This window comes from Taeniopygia guttata, chromosome 7 (assembly GCF_048771995.1).
Source record: "Taeniopygia guttata chromosome 7, bTaeGut7.mat, whole genome shotgun sequence".
Classification (NCBI taxonomy): Eukaryota; Metazoa; Chordata; class Aves; order Passeriformes; family Estrildidae; genus Taeniopygia; species Taeniopygia guttata.
Genome location: NC_133032.1, coordinates 37,936,385 through 37,959,227, shown reverse-complemented (window position 1 = coordinate 37,959,227; position 22,843 = coordinate 37,936,385). Strand labels below are relative to the sequence as shown.

Below are 22,843 nucleotides of genomic sequence, written 5' to 3'. Positions count from 1 at the left end.
CCAAGGATTCCCAGAAATAACCCCAGCCCCAATTTGTCCCTTCAGATTATTTACAAGCTGGAGTACAACAAAGCCAAGCCCAAGGGCTACACCACCATCCAGGACACGCCGATGCTGCTGCACGTGCGCAAGGTCAAGGACAGGATCAGTGACGTGAGTGGAACCTCTGTGGCACCAAAAACACCCCAAATCCACTTTTTAACTTGGTAGCCAATGTTTGTGACTCCTGTCTAATGCTGTCAGTGAAAATCATCACCTTCTTAGACCATATTGGCCTGTAAAACTCTATCTGCATTCAGTGCTTGGAACATTTTTTTTCTGGGACAAACCACCCCTCACTAGAAATAAAAGCCATGACCTGGAAGTGGTCTCCAAATCTGAATTAATTTGGAGAGGTTTTTTTCTGTTTTTTCTTCCTCTAGTAACTAATTTTTTTTTTGAGGCTTGAATAAAATATTTCATGTATTGCTGTGTTTATTAATTTCTTATATGGATACTGTGAATATGTAAGGTAAATATTCTGATCTAAAACAAATATATTTTGATTCTGGAGCAATAGAAAAGTAAGAAGGAAAGAGAAAATAAGATAGAATTTAGGACTCCTGCTCCTAATTCCTTCTCCTATCTTTTCTCTCTGTCCTTTTTTTAGTTGTTCCTTAGGTATCCATAAATGAGGATACTGAAACTTCTGAAACTCAATGTAGTACTGTCAGAATAAGTAGCCTGAATCTCATCCAGATGCTCCATGGGTTTCTACAGGATTAGTAACTCCAGGAGGAAAAATATTTTTTTTAAATTTAATTTATTCCAGGAGGAATCAATAGTTTTTATGCAGATACTAAAGAGGATCATTGAGAGACAGAGATGTGAATTGAAGGACTTTTTTAAGCTCCAAACTGAGTGCTGAGATTCTCTGTAGGAGTTTTCAGTTAGTGTAACTATCAGAAAATATTTCTTTTGGCTGCAAAAATCTAGAAATATTCAGAATTACTGGTTGTGAATAGATTTTATTAATCTTAGTCTGTGCCTTGTGGTGAGTTAAAACTGCCTCGTTTTCTTTATAAAGAGAAGTGCTGCTGGAGAGGACCCTCCTTCAAGCAGGTGCTTGATATCAAGTTGTATCAACAGAATTTATTTTTCATGGAATCCCAGAATTATTTAGGTTGGAAAAGCCCTCAAATCCATCAAATTCAACCTGTGCCCAACACCCCCCCCAGCACCAGCCCAGAGCCCTGAGTGCCACCTCCAGTCATTTTCTCCTATTAAGATTTTATCCAGACTAGAGCAATTTTAATGAAGTTTTTCAATATTTGAATGCTTTTCTTGTTGATGCTGATCTGATCTTTGCAAACATTTTTACATCTTTGTCTTTCTTCAGCTGAAATACAAAGAAATGTATGAGAGGAGCAAATCTCGCTGCAATGTCGTGGCAGATTCAGTTCACATCAAAACTCCCAGGCACGCCTACAAACTGAACAGCAATGTGAGTTCTGTCCTGCTCATGGCTTAATTTTATTCTGGAGGGTGCTGGGAACTGGTAGTGGAAGCCACAAGGAATTATTTCCACAAGAAATTATTCCACAAGAAATTAAATTCCACTGAATTTTTTGGGCGTTGCTTCTACTCCTTATGCTGCTGGAAGAAAATGTGTTTTAATTTATTTCATACTGAAGTGCTTGCTCTGGTGAGTTGTCCTTGAGGTTCTTGTGTGTCACACATTCTGGCCTTCCAGTTGTCCCCTGTTTTCCTGGCAGAGACACATCTGCCCCAGGAATTCCATGGGATGATGCTCTTGGAGGCAAAGCTTCTTGGAAAACGTTCCTGTGGTTTCTGTTATTGGTGCCCAGCACCCATTTCAGTAGGAAGGATCTGAAAGCTCTCCCCTTCTCCAAAGTCAGGACATCATTTCAGTCCTTCCTATCCCTTTCTCCACCTTCCTATCCCTTTCTCCACCTTCATCTCCCTTTCTCCACCTTCCTATCCCTTTCTCCACCCAGCAGTGGCAACCTGCAGTGGCTGGGCTCTGCCTGATCCAGAGTAAAGCTCTAATCTGGTGTAGATCCATTTTCTTATCTCTTCTCACAGGCCAAAAGAGAATTGGCCTCTGTATGTTGTGTGCAAAGTACCAGTTTCCCACCAACTCTTCCTGTTTGTTTTTCCCTGGACACAGCTGGATTATAAGAAGAAATATGAAGCAGCCAAAGCCCACTGGCACCTGATTGCTGACAGGCCTGACTTCGTCCAAGCAGCCAAGTCCTCTCTGCAGCAGAGTGATGTAAGAAAATCAAAATACACTGAATATTCCATTTCCCCATCTCTCCTATTCAGATTTTTTTTTTAAATTGGAGAAGATCAGAGACTCTCTTACTTTATCTTTTATTTTTCCTTCCTGCAGTATGAATACAAACTGGACCGGGAATTCCTCAAGGGGTGCAAACTCTCTGTCACAGATGATAAAAACACAGTGTTGGCCCTCAATAATGCCATCCTGGCCAGTGATGTAAGCACTGAACTCATCTTTCCTCTGCAAGTTCTCTACTACCACTTTACTCACTACTTAACTCTTCTATTGCGAGTATAATTGGATTAGCAACAAAGCTTTGGGCAGTTGTTCTCAGTCTCTCAGTCTGAGAGAGACTCTCTCAGTCTCTAAAAGTTTTTAATTTTTAATTTAATTAATTTGTTAATGAAATAAATCATTATTTGATTTATTTAATTAACAAATTGACTGAATAAATTTGGTCTTGTAGAAAACACTGGCCTAATTCATGGATTAAATTAATATTCAAAGTTAACATTGCCTGAGCACCCCTAGACCTTACACCCAGGTGCATCTCTGCATTCCTGATACTGAAATAGAAGTGTCTGGAGAAAATAGCACAAAATACCTTTAATAATAACTCAGAATATCTTTAATAATTGCTAACAGTATGTTAATATTCAGTATACTAAAAAAAATCCAAGTGAGAGCCATAAGAATGTATGGATTACGCTGTAAAATATCAAAATACAGATTTTCTGCAAAATTTTGCACTCACAAGCAAACACAGCTGTACTGATTATTTTTTATTCTGACAGATGCACATTGTTTAAATTGATATCTTCCCTTCCTGCTAGATAAAATACAAAGAGAAGCACAACAAAGCCCGTGGGACCTACCATGTTGTTCCAGACACTCCTCAGATCCTGCTGGCTAAGAATGTCAGCTCTCTGGTGTCTGAGGTAAAACATTCATTTATTCTTGATTTAACTGAACTGAATTCCATCCTGGACTGCTGGGTTTGACCTGGTGTTCCCCTGTGCTGGCAGAACAAGTACAAAGAGCAGAGCAAGAAGCAGCTGCCCCATGGCTCCTTCACCACCCTGCCCGAGACCAGGGACACTGTCCACGTCAAGGAGGTGACCAAGAACGTCAGCGAGGTGAGCTCAGACTCAGCTCATCTTCTCCAAAGCTGAGCTTTTCTAATCCCAACTCCAAAAGCTGCAGCCAGCACATTTTGGGGGTGAGGTGGCTCCTCTTTGTCCACCTACAGCAGTTTTGAGGAGCTTATTTCCAAGTTTCTGCAGCGTTTTCCTCCGTGTGACGTTAAAAACTCACATGTGGCCCTTGTTCTTCTTGACAGACAAACTACAAGAAGAAGTTTGTGAAGGAGAAAGGCAAATCCAATTATTCTGTCATGCTGGAGCCTCCTGAGGTGAAACATGCCATGGAAGTTGCTAAAAACCAGAGCACAGTAAGTTTGCCTCTTTTCCCATTAATTTAGTTGGTTATGTAAGCAAATTCAGCTGGAAAACCCCAAGTTTATGGATTTCTGAATTTCCTCCTAGCCTCCATATTCAGGTGTAATTTCAAAAGATAAATGTACAAATATTTGCAAATATAAAATTGAGCTGAAATAAAGGATTTGTATTTAAATCCCATTGTAAGATTTCAAGTGATCTGGTGAAAATCACGTCTAATAATTTTTTCATCCTTTCAAATACAGACAAAATTTCCCATATTTATTTCTTCAACTGTAGGCAACTTGCAAAACCAGATTTCCTGATTCATGCCTTGTGAATTGATTTCCAAAACAAACCCATGAGCTTTCTCAGCAACATTGCTGTGTCCTTATTGGTGTATTCCCAATGAATAAATTTTCTCATTAATTTTCTTTCCTCTGTCTTCTTCCATGGATTAGATTGAATACAAGAAAGATGCCAAATCCAAACTCCACTACACACCTATAGCAGATCGACCAGACATTAAGAAAGCAACTCAGGCTGCCAAGTTAATCAGCAATGTGAGTGGCTTTAAGCCTTCTGTATAATCCTTTAACCTTAATTTAATGACAAAATCCAGTAGAATAATCAAAAGAGGTTTCCTCACTCCTAAAGGATTTATTTCTTTGGTTAGATTGAATATAAGAAGCGTGGAGCAGCAGGTGTGGGTGTGACCATGCTGGGACGTCCAGACATTGAGCTGGCCAAGGAGGTGTCCAAACTGACCAGCCAGGTAAGGGCAAGGTGAAACCTTGGTGAAACTCAAAGCAGGGAGAGAAATGAGATGTAAAATTATTTTACAGAGTGATGTCATTATTATAACTGAAATTATTTCCAAATTAGGAGGAAGGGAAAGGAAGAGAATGTGGGGAAGTAAAAATTAATTACAAATATTAAGTATTTCTTTGTTAAACTTTGATACAGTTATTAATGGATATATAAAACTTCTTAAGATGATGCTGTGACATAAATGCTGAAGTGTTTGCCCTGTTCTTTTTTAGCTCTTTTGGGTTCTTGGTAAGGAACCAGCCTTTACCTGACTCTTGTTTTCCATTCTTTGAACGGACACTTGGTTTCTTTCAGCCACTTTCTTTTTTCTTTATATCTTTAAAAGAATCTTGTGCCAGGACCTCAGTCCCTCTTGGTTCTTTCTCACTTCTTTGTGTTTGAATTCTGGGTTTTTTTGCCTTTCTGACCTTGCTTTCCTGCTGCTGGTTGTAGGCAGAGTACCTCAAACAACACATGAGAGGCCACGGAGCTGCTTCCTATGACACCCCCTGGATGAGAACCTTTAAGAAAGCAAATATGCTAAGTAGTCATGTAAGAGAATTTTAATTAACTGCCATTTAATGCCATTGTTGTGCATTTGTCTCTTGCTGGCATAATTATCTTGGAATTCTGCAGCACCATGTGAAGCTTTAAATGTCGTTCTGCCCTTCATGATGGTTTTGGAGCTTCCAGGTTGTTTTGTTGAAGGTTTCAGTGCACTAACAGAATGTGAAAACTCGCCTTTTTCACCCAAAAATCTAAAATTTGAGCTGTTATTGTCAAAAAAAAAAAAAAAAAAAAACAAACACAGGGAAATATATGTGTAAATATATGTGTGTGACCAACCTGAAAAATGGTGCTGGTAATTTTCAGGGAACAGTCACCAGAACTTAATTTAAACTCTTCAAACTTCTATTAAAACTTCATTTAAACTTCAATTAAACTATTTTATTGGCTGGAATTTCCAATGGAAGAGCAGGCTGTGACTGAATCAGTCCCACTGAGAAGTGCAGCCTGTACTGGTGTGAGGGTTCATTTTTTTCTTAGACTTCTTCCATGTCAAAACCTTTGGGAAATATCAAACCAGAGCCTGGGTTGCCCATTTGGAAGTGGCAGCAGACAGATCTGTGCCATTTCAGTTTTACACATGTATTTCCAAGCTAAAAAAAAGGGATTTTGTTTTTTCCATGTCTGTCTGGGTCTGCTGCCACGTTTGGATGTTGGAATGTCCACCACGGTGTCTGCAGGAAAACCAAAGATCTCTTCAGGAGAACCAAGGATTCCAAAGTGATCTACAAGAAAGAGAAGAAGTTCTGTTTGTTCCACTTCAGTGATGAGATCCTGGTTTTCCATTCTTTTTCCGCTCTTGGTCTTTCAAACATTCTTTGCTGCCATAATTTTGGTTCTGAGGGAAAATGAGCTGCTGGAGGGGCGGTGAGGGAGCAAAGAATGATTGGCATCATCTTTAACAGCTGTTTTATCTCTTGGACATCTCTTCTCATAAACTTTGTAAAGCATCATGTCCACTTTGTTTATCCAGTTGAGTGTTTAGTGACGTTTTGTCTGTCTGGCTTGCTTGCTTTTAGTTTTGCATTGATCTCCCAGCAATTCTCCTTTTGGGTTTAAAAAACTCTCATTCCTATCAATATCCCTGTGCTTCCAGGCTGGATCTGCTGGATTCTGATGGCTCACATTGCTGTGTTTGACCTGGCTGAAGCTGATGTGGTTTGGGAGTGTTACTAAAACTCCTGTAATATCTAATTAATTATTTATCATTAGTAATTAATCGTGTCACTGCTCTGGTTGTGATTAATGTCCTCCTTTAATCCAGACAGAACACACTGTGTGCATAACAACGGGTAGAAAAGTATTTGATGCATTGACACCTTCAGTGCTCTAAAATCTTGAAAGCTCTTATTTCTCCAAGAAGTGTATAAAAATTTCTTCTTATTACTCTTCCATATACTCTTACATTATTATATTTTATATATTATATATTAATGATATATAATATATAATATTCTTGTATTTTACTCCTGTTATTCCTGTCTCTGTTTGTCTTTGTGAAACATCTTAAATCAGTGGACTGTTCCCATCAAGGGAAAAACTCTTCACCTCCAAGGGTCAGAATTTTGGCAACACAATTCTCTTGGCTCTTTTATTTTTACAATGAGGAGGTGTGACCTTTGCACTGGATGCAAAATTACAAGTGGTATCTTGTAAATGTCAGACAGATTTAGATTTTTCTTTCCATGTCAGGTCATTTTTGAAATAATCTTTTTTTCCAGTGGACACCTTCAAGTTCCTGCACTTCCCTTCTTGTCCCAGAACAGGGCCCCTCTGCAGAATGATTCCTGCAGAGCAGCTGTGACACCTGGTTGTTCTCTGTTTAGGTGAAATACAAGGAGAACTTTGCCAAAGAGTTGGGCAAAAAGCCAAAATATGATTTGAAGGAGGCCAAAATCTACAAGACCCTGAAGGACGCGCACAACATGGCCAGCGAGGTACGTTCGCTTTGGCTTTTCCGGGGAGGAGATCCCATCCTGCTTTCCCAAATCCCTCCTTTGTGTGGTTGGAACCTCCCCCAGGCCAGGCTGAACCCCTCTCCTGACGGGTGTGACCCTCATTCCCTGCAGGTGAAGTACAAGGCAGACCTGAAGAAGCTGCACAAGCCCGTCACGGACATGAAGGAGTCGCTGCTCATGAACCACGTGCTGAGCACCAGCCAGCTCGCCAGCGCTGTAAGCTCGGGGTGATCCCACAGCTCCCAGGGTGGGAATTCCCTGGGAATTCCCTGCTAACTCCTCCTGTAACAGCTGCTCCCTGGGCACCTCCATGGGCATCACCTGGTAGTGATCTCTTCCTCTGCTTCCCAGCGGTGCCTCCTTAACCGGCGGTGCCCGCGCTCGTGCCCCGGGAAGGGAAATCCTCATCTCCTGCAGCACTGCTAATATTGTAAACACTGAGCATTTTTACTGGGCTGGTTCTTGATCCCATTTTAACTGACTGCAGAAATGCTCCTGTTTTAAATCCTCTGATAATTTTTACTGGATTGGTTCTTGATCCCATTTTTAACTGATTGCACCACACTAACAAATATATTTTTTATTGTTTCCTTTTTTCTTTGTTGATTACTATATTTAATTTTTTAATTTTTATCTGTTTTTTTTTTACTTCATGTTTGTTTAACTCTCCCCTATTGTAAATCCACATAATTATGCCTAACAGAATAATTGATAATGAGAAAACGCAAAACCTTTATTGCCTGGTACAGCCTTTTCATTACCCACTGTGTTTTTTCTCTCTTCTCTTTCTTTTTCTTCTTTTAATCCTGGTTTGGACAAAACCTTTGTTGTAATTCAAATGACCATAAAAAAATAACTATTCCCTCACATCTTTAACCTCCAAAATCAATTCTAAACTTCTTGGGTTTTGTTTTACTTCTTGCATTTCTAATTTCTCTCTGACATTCCGTTGAAGTGTTGCTTTGATTGGACCTAAGAAGTAAATTTGCTGAGGTATTTTTTTTTTTGATTGAGATGATTTTTGACACCTTCCCTTCAGTACCAGTACAAGAAGCAATATGAGAAGAGTAAGGGTCACTACCATGTGGTGCCAGATAATCTTGAACAGGTTCATCTCAGGGAGGCCTCAGAGCTCCAGAGCCACGTAAGTTGGACGTGTGTTTGTCCTCATCCCAAATCACTGAGCACCAAATTCCATCAAAATCCTCCCAGTGAATCCTCCAGGCTGGGACATTCCCTGTGCCTCTCTGTCCCACCAGCACTGCACCCCTGGGGAAGGATCCAGGGAGCAGAACCTGCACATTTCCAGGTGCAGAACACATCAAATACACAGATAAAATCTCCCTTCATTCCAGAGCCAATCCTGTTGCTCAGCTCTGTTGTACATGGATCCTTTTACACAGGATAATACATTTATCAGGGAGATTTCTCTCTGGAGAAGAAAGGACCTGGGAATCACAGAATCTGGGAGCTGAAGGAATTATGGTTGTTGCTGACAGTGATTTCCAACTGCTTCATCCATTCCACAATCCAAAGGAAAGCTCTGCTGTCCTCTCCTGCATCCAAAATGGCTTTAACCAAAACTATCAACACGCCTAGAGATTTTCCCTCTGGAATAAAACAGGGGATCACTCCAGAGAAGTTCACAGTCCGATTTGGTCTCTGATCCTCTCTGTTCCCAGTATTTATTGGCTTTAAAGCAAGAGAGGAATTACTGCAAGAACACCAAGGGGCACAGCTGATTGTTCTGGTGCTTGGCACAGAATTCCAGAAGGGTTTGGGGACATTTAGGATTATCCTGACCCACCCCTGCCCTGGACAGGGACACCTCTCACCATCCCAGGCTGCTCCAGCCTGGCCTTGGGCACTTCCAGGGATGTTCAAGGCATGGAAAGGCAAAAAGGTCCCACAGCCAAGGGCCGTAAGGAAATGGTTGTTAATCAGGCTGTTGTTAGTGAAGCTGTAATTAATTTTTAAGTCAGTCCTTGTTGCTCCAGTTTGGGATCAGGCTCTGACTTGGCCACAACACCCCCTCATTGAGCACTCTGAAAATCTGGAGAATAGAACTTGAAACAGGAATCATCTTCATGGACATTTTACTTCCTGGACACCAAATTTTACATTTGCTGGTCAATACTAGAGATTTCAGGAAGGCAAACTGCATTAGCCATTCAATTTTTATCCCAGAACGGTTGATAGTAGGCACATACTAGTCAATTAATTAGGTCTTTGGTTATTTGGGAGGGTGACTTTCTGTCTTTTCTTTTCAGGTGAAATACAGAGAAAAGTATGAGAAGGAAAAAGGAAAGCCCATGTTGGACTTTGAAACTCCCACATACCTGACTGCAAAGGAGTCTCAGCTCATGCAGAGTGAGGTAAAACCAATACTGATAGACTGAAAAGCTTTAAAATTCCTTTTTTTCTATTAAACATAAAGATTTAACAGGCAATTCTGCTTGCACCTTGTGCACGCTAACTGAAAAATTATAGAAATTTAATATTTCTTTATGGTGGTTGTTAAAAGCTGCATTGAACATTCATGACACTTTCATGTCATGAAATGAGTTTATCTGTATTTTTTTTTTTTAATGAAGCTTAAATAAGTCTTTGAGTAAGAAATCTGGTACAAAATTTATTTCACTTTTACAACACAGCAGAGGGTTTGTGCATTATCACAGAACACAGAAAGTGCTCTACTTCTTTTTTTTCCACCTCAAAACTCAATTTTTGAGAAAAATCTTTTATTCCCTGCGTGTCTCTGCTGTCAGCGATTCTCCCCTGACCTGTAATTTTAATTTTCTTTTCTTGTGCAGTTTTTTTCTGTGTTTATTTGAAGTTTATTCCTCTTCTGGCCCAGATGGAGGCTGCAAAGCAGCAGTGTTAGGTCATTAATCCTGTGGTACCTTTTAATGCTTTCTCTGCATAGATAAATGAATAGAAAAATAAAAAATAAAGGCAGGATCAGGTCCTATTTCCATAGAAAGCAATGATCTGCTTCAGAAGTTTTAGTGGGAACAGGATTTAGGAGCCCATTTAGCATCAACTGTACCCAATGACATCGATACCCTCCCAGCTTTGCACATAATGAAAATATTGTAATAAATATTTGCCTTTTTTTTTTTTTTTCCTTCTTCTTCTTCTTCTTCTTCTTGCTCTCATTAGAAAGAATATAAGAAGGACTTTGAAGAGTCCATGAAGGGCAGGAACCTCACTGGCCTGGAGGTCACACCATCCCTCTTACATGTCAAATACGCCACCAAAATAGCGAGCGAGGTACCAGCTCCTCTGGGCTTCCTTCCTCTGCCTCCTGCAGCACCTCCAGCACTGCCACTTCTTCTTCCCCACTCTCCTGCCCACCCAGCCACACTGAGCATGTTTACATCCATTTTGTGCTACCACCTAATTTGCCATGGACATTTCTTCTTTCTCCTTTAACCGTATTCCCATGTGCTGCCCCTCTCTGACTTCCCTCAGCCTAACTGGTCCATATGTGTGTGCCTTGGCAATTTATCTTCCACAGTAATCCCTATCTTTTGTTGGAGTAGTCCTTCCATAACTTTCTACAATATTCTTTCTCGTTTTCCAAATTTTCTTTCTTTTTTTTTTTTCTTTTCTTTTGGAGCTTTTGGAACTCTTTTTTTCTCTCATTCTCTTTAATTTTTTTTTTTTTTTTTACAACAAAGTTGATAGAGTGTAGAACTCCCTTTAGTCTGGCTTTGCAGTGTTTTTCCTTCTCCTGCAGAAAGAGTACAGGAAGGATCTGGAGGAAGGAGTCAAAGGGAAAGGACTGACAGCCTTGGAGGAGACTCCAGAAATGCTGAGAGCCAAGAATGCCACTCAGATACTGAATGAGGTATGGGAGAGCTGCTTGGGAAATGCCTGAGTGCATGGAATGTCCAACTGCCCTGGGAGGGACACCTTGCACCATCCCAGGCTGCTCCAAGCCCCAGTGTCCACTCTGGCCTGGGACACTGCCAGGGGTAGCCACAGCTGCTCTGGGAATTCCAGCCCAGCCAGGAATTCTTTCCCAGTCTCCCTCCCATCCATCCCAGCCCTTTGACTGGTGTGAACTCCATAATTCTCTGCAAACTCTTGAGTAGAGGGCAGGGAGGAACATGGAAGAGGGAATTAGGATCAAAGTGAACTTTTAAGGGAGCTCTTTCCTGGGTGCACAGTCACTGTCAGGAATTCAGATGGGAAACAGGAGCTGGGATCAACAGTCACTCAAGGGACTCACTAATTAATTAATCAAGGCACCACACCAAGGCTTAAGTCATGAAGCACAAACTGAAACAATCTGAAATTATATAATTTGCATGCATAATTATGAGTTGATATTAGAGATATTCCTGGTTTGGGATGTGCACTGTTCCTGTTTTGGGATGGGCTCTGTTCCTGGTTGGGATTGTCACCATCCCCATTTGGGATTGTCACTGTTCCTGGTTGGGATGGGCACAGTTCCTGTTTGGGATGGGCACTGTTCCTGGTTGGGATTGTCACTGTTCCTGGTTGGGATGGGCTCTGTTCCTGGTTGGGATTGGTGGCATTCCTGATTTGGGATTGTCACTGTTCCTGGTTTGGGATGGGCCCTGTTCCTGGTTGGGATGGGCCCTGTTCCTGGTTCGGATTGTTTGTATTCCTGATTTGGGATTGTCACTGTTCCTGTTTGGGATGGGCCCTGTTCTGGTGTGTGGCTGTGACTCTGAGCCCCTTTCCCACACCCCTGCAGAAGGAGTACAAGAGGGCCCTGGAGCAGGAGATCCGCGGGAAGGGCCTGACCGAGCTGGCGCTGGAGACGCCGGATTTCGTGCGGGCCAGGAACGCCACCGACATCGCCAGCCAGGTCTGTGGCACCCCGCCTCCCCGAGCCCTTGGAAAGGAAAATTCCCATTTTTCTGGGTAAACCCAGCAGGAGCTGTGGTGCAGAGATGACCGAGGCCCCTAAACGTGAGCTTTGCCCGACAGATCAAATACAAACAATTGGCAGAAATGGAGAAAGCCAACTACACCAGTGTTGTTGATACTCCAGAGATTATTCATGCCCAGCAGGTCAAGAACCTTTCCAGCCAGGTATCTTGAGTGAAGCAATTAATCCTGCTCATGTGGGAACTCCAGGAAATACTAATTAAACACACAAATAACCACCTCTCACAACCTACAGGAGGCACCAGGGAACAAATCTTTCCAGAGTTCTGGAATTCTACGGCAATAATCAAATTAATTTTACTGCTCTGTCAAGTGACACAATAATTTCTCTTGCTTTGCAAAGCTAATTCTTCTTTAAGCAGATTCTTCTTAATTCTCTACTCCTCAATAACCTGCTGTCTAAAATAAATCTTGCACAGAGGCATAATCTCAGTTTCTATCAGACAGAGAAGAACTCACATCTCCACAAAGATGGGCACTAGTCAACAATCAGTAACTCCAGTTTGTTTCTTGCTGCTTTTGTGTTTTCTATTTTAATCCATTTGGGGTTTTCCATCAGAAAAAATACAAGGAAGATGCAGAGAAGAACATGCCCTACTACGTGCCTGTGGCTGACACACCAGAAATGCAGAGGGTCCGAGAGAATCAGAAGAACTTTAGCATGGTAAGTCCAGAAAAAAAAAATTAAAAACCCCATATTTTTCTCATTTTTGAAGAAAACTGTGAGGGAATTTGTACAGCATAGAGTTAAGATTTCCCATTTTCCCTTTTCACAGCTTCAGTATCAGTCAGACCTACAGAACAGTAAAGGAAAAGTCACAGTGGTTCAGGACACCCCAGAAATCCTGAGGGTGAAGGAAAACCAGAAGAATTTCAGCTCGGTATGGTCACCTCTGTCTTCACTCCTCAGCCCAAAAAAATACAGTTTAAAATCTTTAATAAAATTAAATTTTTTTGGTGCTTCTCCTACAGGCACAGTAAATTTAGCTGGGCTTTATAAAGTGTTTTTCCTGCTGTTTTTGTGGGGTGATTGCCCTCTTTCACAGGTATAGCTGTGACAGAGCTCGACAATCCCTCATTAAATGAATATAATTATTGTCCCTTTCCTTTGTGCTGTTCCCATGCCAGTCCCTCCCTGTCCTGCTGCCCCTCCTGCTCTGTGTGCCTGAGTTGTTGCCCAGTTCCTGTTGCCATCAAGTCTCCTGTGGCATTTTGCCTCCAGCACCATTTGCAAAGTACAAAGTGGAAAATATTTGTATAAATCAAATAAGAGCAAATAATGATCTTCAATCCTAAAATTAGCCCACGAATGTTTTGATTATGGAATTATGGAATGGGTGGAAGGGACCTAAAGCTCATCTTCTTCCATCCTGCCACGGGCAGGGACTCCTTCCACTAGCCCAGCAATATTCTACTGAAATATATTTGATATTTTGATTTATTGAATAAATTATCTCCCACTTAAAAAACATTAAATATAAAAAATCAGCTCTTTTTCCCCCCTAATGGTGCTCACTTTGGACACCTTCAGAGAGTCAGTGACCAGAGTGGATCCTCTGGGCTTTCAGCTGCTCCATTGTGTCCAAATTCAGTGTCTGGGAGCAAGAATGTTGTGTTTTGGATGCTTAACCTTGTTGTCTTCATTCTAAACGTTAAGATTTTGTATAAAGAAGACATTGGAACTGGAACCACAATTGAAAAGACCCCAGAGATGCAGAGAGTTAAACGAACCCAGGATAATATCAGCTCGGTACACAAGGATTGATTTTTAATTCTCACTCTACTGCTGCTAATTCAACTTGAAATAATATTTTTTTTGTCTCTTTTTCTTTTCTTTACATCTTGCTAACAGTGGTTTGGCAATAACCCACCCAGTCAAGGGTGACTTTCTGGAAGTTTTTTTCCATCCTTGTTACTTTAACAGTAACCTCTCTAATGATTAACATTCTATTTCTTACTCACAACCCATTTCTAAACCACAAAAGCTCTTGCTGTCAATTTGATCTCATCCCAGATATAGTTTGGACAGAAAAAAAGAAATATTTAGGTGGGAAAGGATGTGCTGAAAACATCTATTCCAACCCTGTAGCTCAGCTTTAGGATGAGCTGAATTTTGAGTATCCCACAGGATGAAGATTCTACAATCATCAGTTCCAGGGTGGGACCATCTCCCAGGAAAATCTGTTTTACTCTGCTCAGACTGAATTTTCTGGTGGTGAATTATTTTGGTTTGTTTTGTCCTGGCAAACTTGGATGTTGTCTAAAAGGTCACAGCACTCTATTTTACCTATTAATTTTATTTCAAAGCTCCTAAACCTCCTCCATGCTTTTTTTGAATGGTGGTGTCATTTAGTGTCATGCACTAACACTGCAGCCAGTTTGTTCATGCAGAATATGTTAAAAATGTTTAAAATGTTCTCGTGAAAGGCTTTTTTTGTTGTTAGCAAAGCAGAAATGTAATGGCACCGTCGCTGCTGAAACGTTGTGCGATGATTCTCACCTTTGTTAAGGAGGAGGGATCCTTACACATCCCAAATTCTCCTTTGGTTGGTGGAAAGGCCAAGTAGTGTCAGGTTTAAAGGAATTTTCTGGTTTTATAAAACCCTTTCAGTGCCATTCCCAGTGACTCAACAGCCTTGCCATGGATCCCTTGGGAAGGCCAGGGGAAGGTGGAAAAGTCCTTTAAACTTCCCCTCTCCAGAGATGAGGATAAAGCTCTTTGTGAACCTGTGAAATCTTTCCTGTGGATCCTTTTCCCTAATTCCTGTTCCTTTGCAGGTGAAGTACAAGGAGAGCATTGGCAAAGGGACTCCCATTCCCGACCTGCCCGAGGTGAAGCGCGTCAAGGAGACCCAGAAGCACATCAGCTCGGTAATGTCCTTTCCCTGGGTGTCCCTGTTCCCTGGATGTCCCTGTTCCTGGGATGTCCCTGCTCCTGGAACGTCCCTATTCCCAGCACATCAGCTCGGGAATGTCCCTGTTCCTGAATGTCCCTGTTCCTGGGATGTCCCTGCTCCTGGAATGTCCCTATTCCCAGCACATCAGCTTGGGAATGTCCCTGTTCCTGGGATATTCCTGTTCCCAGCATATCAACTTGGGAATTGATGTGCCTGTTCCTTGGACATCAGCTCAGGAATGTCCTTGTTCCTGAAATGTCCCTGTTCCCTGCACATCAGCTTGGGAATTCTCTATTCCCTGGGATGTCCCTGTTCCTGGGCTGTCCATGTTCCTGGATGTCCCTGTTCCCTGAATATCCCTGTTCCCAGCACACCAGCTCGGGAATGTCCCTGTTCCTGGAATGTCCCTGTTCCCAGCACATCAACTTGGGAATGTCCCTGTTCCCTGAATGTCCCTGTTCCCAGCACATCAACTTGGGAATTCTCTGTTCCTTGGGAATGTCCCTGTTCCTGGAATGTCCCTGTTCCCAGCACATCAGCCCACGAATTCCCTGCTCCCTGCCCTCTCCAGAGCCTTTTCCTCTTGGGAAAGCTCCAGCTCTCCCAGGTCCCCGTGGCCAGCAGCAGGAAATTGGAATACCTGAGTTTCACAGGAATTATCCCCATCAGTCGCTGCCTGTGTTTCTTCCCTGGCCTTTTCTGAACACAGAGCCAGGAACAAAAATGCCCCAGGTTATGTGTTGAAGTTTGGGGAAAAAAGGGATCAGGGAGGCAGGACTTAGAGGGAAAAACCCAATTGGAGCCTTTTTGTATGACAATTATAAGGGAAAACAAAACCTTCCCATATCCAGTCAAGTATCAATTGCACGGCTCACTTATGGACAACTGAGTTGTTTTTCCAAATGATTCTTCATTTTTTCTAACATTTTCTATAGGTTGTTTTCCCTTGCTGTAATTGATTTATTTGTTTCAATGATGCCAAGCAGTGAAATTTTTTTGTTAGTTTGTTTTGGTACAAGTTTTGTTTTGGTACAAGGATTTCTCTACTTGCAAGAAGAGCTGTGAGTCAAAATGTGACAATACACTGGTCAGGTTGGGATTATTCCAAAAACATCTCCTTTCATGAAAAATACAATTTTAAAAATCAAATAACTACAGGTTGAATTAAACCTCATAACTGACTGGTGGCACACAGTTGTTTTTGTTTCCTAGAGAATTAAAGTAAAATAGTGGTGCAAACAAACAGAATTGAAAATCAATAAAGCCCACAATGAATTCTTTGTACACTGAACAATTCCAGAAAAGGTTAAGATGTTTATTAATCCCATAAAGACCTGCTGACTGCCTGAAAAGTAATTCTATCACATTTCCTAAACTAAAATGAAAAGTAAAATATCCCTCTCAGGGTGGGGCCAGCAGAATATTTGAATCTGTGTCCTTTAAATGACGAAGTGAAGGGAAATTCCTCTGAGCTGCTGATAAAGATCCTGAGGGGTGTGAATGGTGTTTTCCTTAGTGTACAGTCCCAGTTTGCAGTGCCAGTGCCAGTGCCAGCTCAGGGGTGTCCCCGGGGTGCTCTGACCCTGCTTGTGTCCCACAGGTGTTGTACAAGGAGGAGCTGGGCACGGGCACCCCCACGCCCGTCACCCCAGAAATGGAGCGGGTCAAACGCAACCAGGAGCAGATTAGCTCGGTATTTCCACCCTGCAGGACTTATAACAACGGGCTGTTGTTATAATCCTGTGCTCCTAACACCCTAACCTTGTTCTTCCTCAGGGGTTTAGTGCCCTGGCTGGGTTTTAACTCATTGATCTTCCACTGTTTGTGCTTTCGGGGGGTTTACACCTTCACACGCTTTTCTTCTAAGAACAAACCTGCCTGAAAATAATCCTGGCATTTTCCGAGCTAAGCTGGGCAGCAGAACATCCCTGTGGAGTTGTGGTGTTTCTCCTCACGTTTGTTTTCCCCTGAGCTTTTATCTCCTCTCTGCAGTGACCCATTCACAGAATAATCCCCCACAGCCCCTTCCTTAATCCCTGCCTCTGGAACGAGCGTGTGATGAATCCCAAGCGATCCTAACTCTAAACACAACCCCGTAACAGTGGGATCCGGTGGCTCTGGCCTGTGCTGAGTGGGGTTTTTGTGGCACTGCTGTTGTCCCTCACAGGTGTTGTACAAGGAGGGTTTAGGGGCTGGCACTGCCACGCCGGTGACGCCGGAGATGGAGCGGGTCCGACGGAACCAGGAGCACATCAGCTCGGTACTGAGGGATCTCCACCCCTTCCAAACCCAAACCCTGTAACTCCTCCACGTCCCATCCTTGGGTGTGCTGGGAGCAGTTTCCTTACCAACCCCCTGAAGGCCTGGCAGGATCCTCATGTTTCCATTTCCCCCTCCATTGAACGCGTGCCGTTGGTCCAGATGGACGATTTGAACCTCAGGAATTCAAGCCCTGGAGCAGGGCCTTTCTTTGCTTCCCAGGAAATATTCCTTGTGGGAATGGTGTCACGTTCCCACTGGTGTCACGTTCCCACTGGTGTCACATTCCCACTGGTGTCACTGTTCCTTCCAGCACCTCCTGCCAGTGGGAAAGGGACTCTCAGCCCTTCCCGAGTCATGGGATAGGGAATGATTTGGGTTGGAAGCAGTGAGAGGTCTGTCCCTGTTTCTGTCCCTGTCCCTGTCCCTGCTCTGTGCTGCAGGAGCGAATTCCTGTCTGGAATTCCCCCTCCTGACCCATCCACTGGGAGAAGCGCCATGCCACCCCTTTGTTCTGCAGTTCTGGTTGAATTTGTGACCTTTTTGGGGCCACTCTGCCCAAACCCCACCTGGAATTCAGTGCTGGCAGAGGTGACAGGGACAGGCACCTCAGCCTGGCTGCAATCCTGGCAGAACAGCTGGAGCTGGAGTAGGGAAAAGCCTTTGCCAGGGAATTTCCATATTCCAGAAGCTCTGGCCCTGGCTGAGGTGACAGCATCATCACCTGCTTATTTTCCTTGAGGGTTTTTTGCTGAGCTTTGACCAGTGCAAAACTCCTTTTTTTTTCCCCACACTTTCCAGTTTCACAATATTATTTCTCTTCTCTCTCTCTCTCTTCCCTGTCCTCCCCTTTCCTTCAATTTTATTTTATATTTTCTTTATTTTATTTATTATTTTTTTCCACACTCCTGCTGCCCACAGGTGTTGTACAAGGAGGGGCTGGGGGTTGGCACCCCAGTTCCTGTCACTCCTGAGATGGAGAGGGTCAAACGCAACCAGGAGAATTTTAGCTCGGTATCTTTTTATCATTATGGGAAAAAACTCAGTTTTCTGTAGCTATTTAACACCTGAAAACTTTAAATCCCCTCAAATTAACTCATTAAAAAAAATCCATTTTCTGCTTTTATGTTTTTAGCAACATATTTTATGTATGTGTTTTAAAAAATATTTTTCTGGATGTTTCACGTGCATTAATTTTTTTTCCTGAAGTTTAAGCAATTTTGCATTTTTAAACCTATTTTTAAAATAATTTGCTGAATTCCCTTCCAGTAATACTTTGTTCCTCTGCTGGAGCCTATCCAAGCACTTGAATTTGTAATCCCAGCTGAATTTATCACAATTAATACCTGATTTATGCTCCCTAATTTTTCCTGCTTTCTAGTATATTTAGTGGGCAGTAAATTCCAATAATTCCCTCCATCAAATGCAGATTTTTTTTCCTTGTTTTTACCTCTTTTTGACTGCCCTGTTGCCCCACAGGTGTTGTACAAGGAGGAGCTGGGGACAGGAACTCCCACCCCTGTCACCCCCGAGATTGAGAGGGTCAAACGCAATCAAGAAAACTTTAGCTCGGTATTTTTGAACTCCAAAAGCAAAAAAAAAATACCCTTTAATCGATTTTAAAATAATCTTAACCCCAGAATAATTGATTGACACAAGAACATCCCACTCCTTATGCTCAGCCTTTTTTCCTCTGTAATCCCTGATTTATTTTGATTAGATCCATCACTAATGAGTTTGGATTCCTTCTTCCCATCTTTTTCCTGCCATTTTTTTAATGATCTGCTTTTCCTTTTATTAATCACTTCTCTCCTTGGTTATTTTTGATTTCTGCTGGTTTTCCCATGGATGAAATCCAAACTATTCCCTGCCTGACCCAAATCTGTGGCTGTGATCCCTGAGCCTGCTGTGATGGGTGTGGGATGGGAAATCACTGGGATTGGTGCCTGGATCCCTCCTGCCTTGGATTTGGTGCCTTTTCCTTTGGATTTGGTGCCTTTTCCTTTGGATTTGGTGCTTTTCCCTTTGGCTTTGGTGCCTTTCCCTTTGGATTTGGTGCCTTTTCCTTTGGATTTGGTGCCTTTTCCTTTAGCAAATGTGGCAGGGATGCACTGGAAGTGTTCTGGGGCTGTTGGAATATGTGGAAAGGTGAGGGAAGTGCCACTAAAATCAGGAGAGCACTAGAAATTATGTGTATGTTTTTATGTATATAAAAACATATATAAAATCTAAAATTATATATTAATTAATATTTATTCTAAGTATTATATATAAATATTTATAATATATAATATAGACTATTATTTTTATATAAATACATCCTTTTCCCCCAGTATCCCACTGAAATCCACCCTCCTTCAGCCTCAGTCATATCAGAGTTATAAATGAGTTTTTATCCCTGGGGATTTTTACCCCAGGACGTGTCAGGAGCCCCTCTCTGATGCTCTGGGTGCTTTTGGTGCTGCTTTGATTTTGTTTTTTGCCCGTTGCCCCACAGGTGTTGTACAAGGAGGAGCTGGGGACAGGAACCCCCACCCCTGTCACCCCCGAGATTGAGAGGGTCAAACGCAATCAAGAAAACTTTAGCTCGGTATTTTTGAACTCCAAAAGCAAAAAAAAAAATCCCTTTAATCGATTTTAAAACAATCTTAACCCCAGAATAATTGATTGACACAAGAACATCCCATTCCTTGTGTTCAGCCTTTTTTCCTCTGTAATCCCTGATTTATTTTGATTAGATCCATCACTAATGAGTTTGGATTCCTTCTTCCCATCTTTTTCCTGCCATTTTTTTATGATCTGCTTTTCCTTTTATTAATCACTTCACTCCTTGGTTATTTTTGATTTCCCCTGGTTTTCCCACTGATGAAATCCAAACTGTTCCCTGCCTGACCCAAATCTGTGGCTGTGATCCCTGAGCCTGCTGTGATGGGTGTGGGATGGGAAATCAGCTGGGATTGGTGCCTGGATCCCTCCTGCCTTGGATTTGGTGCCTTTTCCTTTGGATTTGGTGCTTTTCCCTTTGACTTTGGTACCTTTCCCTTTGGATTTGGTGTTTTTCCTTTGGATTTGGTGCCTTTTCCTTTAGCAAATGTGGCAGGGATGCACTGGAATTGTTCTGGGGCTGTTGGAATGTGTGGAGAGGTGAGGGAAGTGCCACTAAAATCAGGAGAGCACTAGAAATTATGTGTATGTTCTACATAATATATAAAAACATATATAAAATCTAAAATTCTATATTAATTAATATGTATTCTATGTATTATATATAATTATTTATAATATATAATATAGACTATTATTTTTATATAAACACATCCTTTTTCCCCAGTATCCCACCGAAATCCACCCTCCTTCAGCCTCGGTCATATCAGAGTTATAAATGAGTTTTTATCCCTGGGGATTTTTGCCCCAGGACGTGTCAGGAGCCCCTCTCTGATGCTCTGGGTGCTTTTGGTGCTGCTTTGATTTTGTTTTTGCCCGTTGCCCCACAGGTGTTGTACAAGGAGGAGCTGGGGACAGGAACCCCCACCCCTGTCACCCCCGAGATTGAGAGGGTCAAACGCAATCAAGAAAACTTTAGCTCGGTATTTTTGAACTCCAAAAGCAAAAAAAAAAAAATCCCCTTTAATCCACTTTAAAATACTTTTTAACCAACAAAACAATATTCTTGTTTCCTTTTAATTGACTTACCCAAAATATAATATCCTGGTCCGTCTCAGAATTTTTTTTCCTTCATAATTATTACTTACATTGTTTTTATTCCCTCAACTTTTAATTACATCATTTTAGTAATTGAATCCCACCTTTTGGAGTGTGATTGCTTTTTTTTTTAACTCTTAAAAACCCAACCTGTTTTCCTTAATTAGTCCCAAAAATCCTTCTTGTACCTCTTAAAATCCCACCCTGTTGTCCTTACTTGGTCTCAAGAATCTTATTTTTTTTAACTCTTAAAACCCACCCTCTTTCCTTTATTTAGCCCCAACCATGTTGGTTTTTTTTTAACTCATAAAACCCCACCCTCTTTCCTTATTTAGTCCCCAAAATTCTTTTTTTTTTTAGCTCTTAAAACCCACCTTGTTTTCCTAATTTAATCCCCACAATTCTGTTTTTTAGCTCTTAAAAACCCATCCTGTTTTCCTGATTTAATCCCCACAATTCTGTTTTTTAGCTCTTGAAAACCCACCCTGTTTTCCTAATTTAATCCCCACAATTCTGTTTTTAACCCCACCCCCTTATTTAGCCCCAACAATTTATATTTTTTTAACTCTTAAAAACCCACCCTGTTTTCCTTATTTAATACCCACTTCAGTTTGGTCCTGTGGAGTGAATTTTCCCGATTTTCCCAATTTTCCCTTGAGAACTAAACCGTGCCTGGGTGGGATGCGCTGGGCTGGGGGAGGAACCAGAACCGCTTGATTTGTGATTTTTTTTTTGGTGCTTTCACAGTTTTTACTGCCCGTTTTTGTGTCCAGGCGTGTTCAGCGCTGGTGTTGGGAGCAGAATTCCATCTTTTCTCCCCTCCATCCCCATCTCCTGTCCCGCTGCCCTGACCCCGCTGTTCTCCGCAGGTTCTGTACCGGGAGGAGCTGGGCACGGGCACCCCCATCCCGGTCACCCCCGAGCTGGAGCGGGCCAGGCGCAACCAGGAGCACCTCAGCTCGGTACCGTGGGGACCAGGAGCTTGGCCTGGAACTGCACTCCCTAATCTTCCTTAAAAATCCACAGTTCCTCTCCTCCTTCCGCGTAATCAACTCAGAAACGCATCCTCGTAAACAATCCTCACAAACAATCCTCGTAAACAATCGTCTAAACAGATCCCCACAAACTCATCCTCATAAACTCATCCTCATAAACAATCCTCATAAACAGATCCTCACAAACACATCCTCACAAACACCACAAACACATCCTCACAAACACCACAAACACATCCACACACACACCATAAACGCATCCTCACAAACACCACAAATGCATCCTTATAAACATCCCCACACACACATCCTCACAAACACCACAAACACATCCTCACAAACCCCACAAACACATCCTCACAAACACCATAAACACATCCTCACACACACCACAAACACATCCTCATAAACACCACAAACACATCCACAAAAACCACAAACACATCCCCACAAACACCACAAACACATCCTCATAAACAATCCTCACAAACACCATAAACACATCCTTACAAACACTGCAAACACCACAAGCACATCCTCACAATCCTCGTAAATAATCCTCACATCCCCACAAACACATCCTCACAAACCCCACAAACACCACAAACACATCCCCACAAATGCCACAAACACAGCCCCAAAAACACAGCCCCACAAACACATCCTCATAAGCAATCCTCATAAACACATCCTCCCAAACACCTCAAACACATCCTCATAAACACATCCCTACAAACACATCCCCACAAACACTACAAACACCACAAACACATCCTCATAAACATCCACACAAACACCACAAACACATCACACAGACGCATCCAAACACCACAATCACATCCCCACAAACACATCCCCATAATCAATCCTATCTTCCTCACTGTGTTACTGACCTCCCACTTCTTCACTGATGGAATTATTTACAAATATTTACATTGTTTGGAGTTATTTACAAATATTTACTTTATTCTTAACGTTTTTAACCGTTTTTTTCCCTGTTCCATCTTCC

General features: G+C 42.1%; 1 protein-coding gene across 34 annotated transcripts in view; it reads left to right on the top strand.

Moving 5' to 3' along the window:
- Positions 1-22,843, top strand: part of NEB (nebulin) — a 101,575-nt gene that overhangs the window by 70,180 nt on the left and 8,552 nt on the right. For 9 of the 34 annotated variants that reach the window (XM_072931763.1, XM_041717483.2, XM_072931768.1 and 6 more), the window contains 29 exons: positions 46-153; positions 1,379-1,483; positions 2,171-2,275; positions 2,396-2,500; positions 3,118-3,222; positions 3,310-3,420; positions 3,624-3,734; positions 4,182-4,283; positions 4,397-4,495; positions 4,984-5,082; positions 6,924-7,034; positions 7,167-7,271; positions 8,095-8,199; positions 9,326-9,430; positions 10,218-10,328; positions 10,798-10,908; positions 11,785-11,898; positions 12,021-12,125; positions 12,541-12,645; positions 12,758-12,862; positions 13,639-13,731; positions 14,760-14,852; positions 16,479-16,571; positions 17,046-17,138; positions 18,059-18,151; positions 18,617-18,709; positions 19,635-19,727; positions 20,632-20,724; positions 21,709-21,801. In XM_072931763.1, the coding sequence (XP_072787864.1) occupies positions 46-153; positions 1,379-1,483; positions 2,171-2,275; positions 2,396-2,500; positions 3,118-3,222; positions 3,310-3,420; positions 3,624-3,734; positions 4,182-4,283; positions 4,397-4,495; positions 4,984-5,082; positions 6,924-7,034; positions 7,167-7,271; positions 8,095-8,199; positions 9,326-9,430; positions 10,218-10,328; positions 10,798-10,908; positions 11,785-11,898; positions 12,021-12,125; positions 12,541-12,645; positions 12,758-12,862; positions 13,639-13,731; positions 14,760-14,852; positions 16,479-16,571; positions 17,046-17,138; positions 18,059-18,151; positions 18,617-18,709; positions 19,635-19,727; positions 20,632-20,724; positions 21,709-21,801 (2,964 nt within the window). The remainder of the gene's footprint in view (positions 1-45; positions 154-1,378; positions 1,484-2,170; positions 2,276-2,395; positions 2,501-3,117; positions 3,223-3,309; positions 3,421-3,623; positions 3,735-4,181; positions 4,284-4,396; positions 4,496-4,983; positions 5,083-6,923; positions 7,035-7,166; positions 7,272-8,094; positions 8,200-9,325; positions 9,431-10,217; positions 10,329-10,797; positions 10,909-11,784; positions 11,899-12,020; positions 12,126-12,540; positions 12,646-12,757; positions 12,863-13,638; positions 13,732-14,759; positions 14,853-16,478; positions 16,572-17,045; positions 17,139-18,058; positions 18,152-18,616; positions 18,710-19,634; positions 19,728-20,631; positions 20,725-21,708; positions 21,802-22,843) is intronic. The other 25 variants (XM_041717487.2, XM_072931766.1, XM_041717486.2 and 22 more) reach the window with 15 other exon arrangements.